Source organism: Bison bison, unplaced genomic scaffold (assembly GCF_000754665.1).
Source record: "Bison bison bison isolate TAMUID 2011002044 unplaced genomic scaffold, Bison_UMD1.0 scf7180017846325, whole genome shotgun sequence".
NCBI classification, from domain to species: domain Eukaryota; kingdom Metazoa; phylum Chordata; class Mammalia; order Artiodactyla; family Bovidae; genus Bison; species Bison bison.
In genome coordinates, this window is record NW_011476898.1 from 45,732 (window position 1) to 51,387 (window position 5,656).

At 57.6% G+C, this 5,656-nt stretch overlaps 1 protein-coding gene across 1 annotated transcript in view; it reads right to left on the reverse strand.

Annotated features, from left to right (window-relative positions):
* Window positions 1-5,656, reverse strand: part of LOC104988093 (serine/threonine-protein phosphatase 6 regulatory subunit 2-like) — a gene marked incomplete at its 3' end in the record, with an annotated part of 44,661 nt that overhangs the window by 25,283 nt on the left and 13,722 nt on the right. Inside the window, exon 2 of the mRNA XM_010839278.1 lies at window positions 3,485-3,727. Within this exon, the coding sequence (XP_010837580.1) occupies window positions 3,485-3,711 (227 nt within the window). The remainder of the gene's footprint in view (window positions 1-3,484; window positions 3,728-5,656) is intronic.

The window sequence follows — 5,656 nt, forward strand, 5'->3', positions numbered from 1 at the left end:
CCCTGCTTCTGTTTGCTTTTTGTATGTATTTATTACTAATTTCTCCCAAACTCTTTGACTTTAAAGTTCTCCTGGATTATTGGTGCCACTTCTGAGATCCCCCTGTCCTGACCCAGGGGATAAAGTCCTGGGAAACTGCAGAGCAACAAAGTTAGAAAAGGCCCTAGGAGGCCCTTGAGGAAACTGGGGGCCTGTGGCATCAGACCTCTCAGCAGCAGGGCTGGAGTCAGGAAGAGAAGGCGTGAGTGAGCCGCGTGCACGTCTCCGTGAACACAGGCCGCCCCTGCCCTGGGAGCCCCGCAGGGACCCTCTGTCAGAGCCGCCACCCTCAACGGCGAGCCGTGAGGGGACTCAGGATGGGAGTGCACAGGATGTGACCAAGACAGCGGCAGGGCAGGTCAGAGGAGTGGAGCGTGAGCCCAGACCCCGCACCTTCCTAGGCACAGAGAGGCGCTCAATCCACAACGTGAGTCGTCTGGTCTTCTTTAATGAACAGCAATCGTCTGAAGTTCTGACTACCTGGTCTTTGTTGGAAAAACTCCTACACATCTTGGCTCCTCACTCGCCTCTTCAGAGGTGTCCCTGAGTTATCGGGGAGTCCTCTCCCCAGGGTTTAAAGTCTTCAGAGAGTCCACCAAGTAAAATGTAATTCTCAGCTTTTAAGTTGTACCTTTTTTTTCAGTTGACAAAGACAACCTTAGAGTCTTCAAAACAGCAGGAGAACCATGTCCAGCCTGGACGTGACCCGGCAGAGCCAGCCCGAGGGAGAAGGGTACACTCAGGAGACTGTCAGAGAACAGAACTTGCCAGGGGCAGCAAGCGAAAGAGAGAAGAATGAAACCCAGGAACACAGGAGGTGGCCGCAGCAATTACCGGGTGAGGAAGCAGAGTCCAGGGCCGTCACGGCGGAGGCTCCCGGGGCCTCTGCACGCCTCTCTGTGGCCTGCCCGGCTGCTCCCCAGGCGCTCCCCGCAGCTCGGTGTCCCCCTCTGTGCTGCCCTGCAGGGCGGGGTGGGGGTGCGGGGAGACCTTCCTGGGCTGCCGGGCCCAGCCCTGCTCCCCACAAGCACGCAGGTCTGTGACTTGGGAAGAGGAAGGCCTCCTCCATCCATCGCCACACCACTGCATCAGAAACAACAGTGTGAGCTTGGCATCCACCTGCGGACTCTTTCGTCTCATTTCTCAAATGGCCCAAAGCTCGGCAGGCAAATTGCACGGGAACCTTAAGAAAGAGCCAGAAGCATCCTCAGGAATCTCGGGCCAGCTCCCGGCCCCAGGCTGCTGCACAGGGCCCCAGCTGCATGGAGCTCCTCTGGTATTAGAGCAGCTGACCACTCAGGGTGGCCCCTGGGCCCCTCGGCTCAGAGGCACCCCTACTTCCGGACAGGTCTCTGCATAATCCAGCCTGCAGCCAACAGGCTGACGCGGCCGTCAGGGCGGCCACGGGGGCAGCCGTCTGGAGGCTGAGATGAGGGGGCTCCTGCCCACCGCGCTCATGCCCAGCTCACCGGGTGCTGCCACACACCCTGAGGGCCACACGGATTGGCTCGACAGAGACCCATGGCTGAGAGCCTGAAACAGATCCAATCTGTACCCTCGGCACCTCTGAAAAATAATCCTGACCCCCCACCCTCTTCCAGCTACTACCTCATCCATCTACCCAGCCTATTTCTCTTTTCAAAAAGTATATTTAGTTTTAACTAAAAGCAAACTAATCTTTAATGAGCAAGTTAATTTTAAAATTAACTTTTAAATTAAAAAGGTTGTTCTTTTTTTAACAGGTGACATGCACACATGCTTTAACGACTCAGCATGACCAGGCTCCTGAGGAAGAGCCTGCATCCCCACTCGCAGGCCATACTGCTGGGACGGTCACCGTAGCCTCTTGGCACCTTCTCTACTATTCACCTCCATGTTTCCAAATAAAACACAAACACACATCTTCAGCAACTGCAGACATCACGAACTGACCTCCTATGTGACACTAGGGCTCTCACACCAGCCGGCCCGTCCAACCCACCGCCCTCTCCCCGCCTCTATAAAATTAGACCACAATTGTTAATTAAATCCCTATCTGGGGCTGCCCTTTCTGTATAAGCATGCAAACACCAGCCCGTCTGCTTACTTGTATGTGTCCCTGCCCAGAGCGGCAGGTCTCCTTGTTGCCTTATTTGTGCTCGCCAACTGCCGATCTCCTCAAACTCTGACTGTAAAGCTCCCCCAGTCTCTACTGCCGCGATGGGACCCTCTACCCAGAAGCACAACCAGCCAGCCAGCCCTCCTCCCCATCCCACTGCTGCCAGCGCCTGACAGGAGACCCCCGCTCGGGCAGCAACAGGGCCCATTCGGGAGCAAAAGAGTGAAAGGAATGGGGTCACTAGTGGCGACGTGGACATAAGACCAGGCACATCTCAGGAGGCGGCCTGACAGCCTCTGACCCGCCACACCGCGCCCTGGCTCCTCCATGAGCAAGCCCCTGCCTCTCTCTGGAGCACTCCAGTCAGACGGGTGTGCAGACCACAGCCCTGACTGCGCCGCCGCCCTCATCGGCTCATCCTGCTTTATTTGCCTCCTGAGTCAGCAAAAACATTCTACAGATGGTCAGAGAGTAACTGTCTTAGAGGGTTTGTGTTGTCACAGACAACAGGTCATAGGTGTATCCAAGAAGACTTACTGACGGACACTGAAATGTGGGTTTTGCCATTTTCAGGTAAATGTTTACAATTTTTTCATTTTTTTCCCAACCATTTAAAAACGTAAAACCATTCTCAGCTGGCAGGTCCTACAAAAACAGGATCTGACCTCAGGCCATAACTCCCTAGCCCATTCTAAGACGTGACAACACACGCCGACCCCAGTGGCCACGTGAGCAGCTGAGGGCATCCTGTCTGCCCTGACTCCCCGTGCCACCAACCCCTGCTCCTGCACGTCCCAGAGTCTGAGTGGGACCCGAGCGGCACCCTCAGAGTCAGAGGCCAGTGCTGGGCCCTTCCTGCCCCCCGAGGCCCCGCCGTTCACACTCCTGTGTCTGCACCCAGCCCCGGTCCCAAGTCCTCACTCGGTCCCCTCTGTCATCTCCTAAGGTCACAGCTCTGTCTTAACGTCACCCGTCGGGACAACTGACACAGAATGCTTCCTCCTGGCAGAAGGCCCCAAGTCAAGTGGCCACGTGCCACCCGTGGCCGGGGACTGGCCGCTTCACCAGGCCGAGCACACGCGCCCGTCTCTGTCAGGGCTCAGCCTTTTTCTAGCATTTCCCCAAAACGCTTCAATGTGCTGCACTGCTGCTCATTACCACCCAGGGTGAGGAATCACACACAGGGACCCAGACCTTAAACATCACAGAGACAAAGCCCGCCAGTGGCCCTCCTCACACGTAGGGCGGGGTCAACACTCAGGGTCAGCTGCTCCCTTCAAAAGCTCGGCCCCGGCCGTCCTCAAGCCCTGCCCGCTGCCCCCGAGCGCAGCCCGGCCTGGTACCCACTTGAAGCGGGCCCTCTCCTCCAGGTCCAGGGCCGGGTCCTGGGTCACGAGGCCCACCAGCTCCTCCATGCTCTGCCGCCGGCACAGGAAGTCCAGCAGCTTCCGGTTCTGGGCCTTGCACTCCTGCAGGATGTCCTCTCCGTCCATCAGCTCCCGCAGCGTCACGCCCTCCTTATCCAGCAGCTTGTCAACGTGCGACATGGCGCTCAAGTCAAACTTCCAGAACATGGTGCTGGCCACAGAGCTGCAAGCAGACAAGAGGGTCACTTCCCCCAGCCTGTGCACGTGGGCCTCAGCCACCCTGCAGCCGAGTCCCAAGTCCACGCTGGCTGGCCTGGGCTGCAGGGGGTGCCCCCACTGGCCGCCCCCGCCTCCTCCCCTCTCGCTGGAGCTCCTGCTCACGGCCCCGTGCCCGAGGCCGCATATACCTTTCCCCGTGTCAGACAGCAGACACCCCTCCACCCAGAGAGTTCACAACTCACAAACCTCCTCCCAGTGTCCACCTCCCTCCTCAATCAACACTGCCCACCTGTTCCCAGATGTCTCCGAATCATGTACTTTTCTAATTTTCTGTATACTATCTTTGAAAAAACTTTCTGGTTGAGGAGAGACAGCCTTTCCTGTGCAGCCAACTCAGAGCAGCAAAGCATTTCCAGGAGCGCATCTCCAGCCTAAAGGCTGATCCCCCAGGCCCCACCCCCCTGCCCCGCTGCAGGCCCACAGGCCAGGAGACCCCTTCCTCTGCTTTCATCATCCCAGCACCAGGGACCAGGGACCAGGCAAGCAGAAGCCGCACACACAGCTTAAAGCCTGCCAAAATTATCCAAGCAAGCTGGGCCTAAGCAGCTCCCCCTGCCCAGCCTCGCCTTTCACACGGAAACCACACAGGGGCCACAGCCTCAGCCCCTCTCTCCTGCCTCTTCTGCCTCCTGACCCCCGGGCTTCCCTACTTGCCCCGCTGAGGTCCGGGCCGCCCGCCTCCAGGACCCAGGAGGGCAACAAGCTTTGCTCTCCTGTCTCTCCGCCGCTGCCCCCACCTCCCTGCCCCCGTCCTGTCCCCTTGCTGGGTGGAAAGGGCTGCCCCTGAAGCCCCTCCTCCACTTGCACACCAAGGCTCCACACTCCCCACCTCGGGCTTCTCGCCCAGCAGCCCTCAGGCCACAGCCCCACCCCGTCTCCAGGCCTGGCTCTTTGTGCCTGGACTATACAACGTGTGACCACTCAGCAAGTCCCTGTGGCAGTCTGTGAGCCTAGGCTGGTTTGCAGCAAAGTTTTCCATGTCGGATACAAAATGAAAAACCTAAGCCTGTACTTTTTAAAAATTCATCAATTATTTATTTTTGCGTTGCTGCACTGGGTCTCGCTTGCCTTTCTCTAGTTGCAGCCTCAAGCCTCTTCCCTCTGCGGTGGCTTCCCTTGCTGCGGAGCACGGGGCGCCGCGCAGTCTAGAGTGCGGGCTCAGCAATTGTGTTAGGCTCAGCTGCTCTTCACATGTGGGATATTCCCGGACCAGGGATCAAGGCTGTGTCGACCTGCGCTGGCAGGTGGATTCTTAGCCACTGTACCACTAGGGAAGGCCTCAAAGTCTGTATCTTTAACCAAGTTGAACCTGTATTTTGAGATTATCAATCTTTTCAGTGTTAAATCACTATTTACAAAATCATGATGACAGATGGGGGATTTATCTGATCTAATATTTTTATTTGGAAGAGTAAAGGACTCCCCACACGACAGGAAGCCCTAGTTTGTGTGGGTGAAGCCCACCTCTCAGAACCCCATGACACCAGCCCCTCAGCTGTCCAGCCATGCCCTCCACAGCCTCTTGTCTTTGCTGCATTAAACTCCCTTTCCCGAAACAGACATCTTCATGCTCCTCTCACGGCGGCGTTAAAGCCTGTCTGGCCCCAAAGGCCCACCGCTCGCCAGGGTGCTGTCCCCAGTGTGCCTCCAGGTCCTCTGGGGACTCCCCGCTGCCCCCCAGCTCCACCCTTGCCACAAGTACGCCACGTGTCTCCCGACACAGACCGCGCTCTGCCCCTACCCGCTGCACACGCTCCTGTGCTCAGGCCCTTCACTGGCGAAAATCCCCCCTGCCCGCCAGACGCAGACGCAGGGCACTTGAACACTCAGGGCAGGGGCTCCACAAGTCAACCCGCACTCGATTTCCATCTAG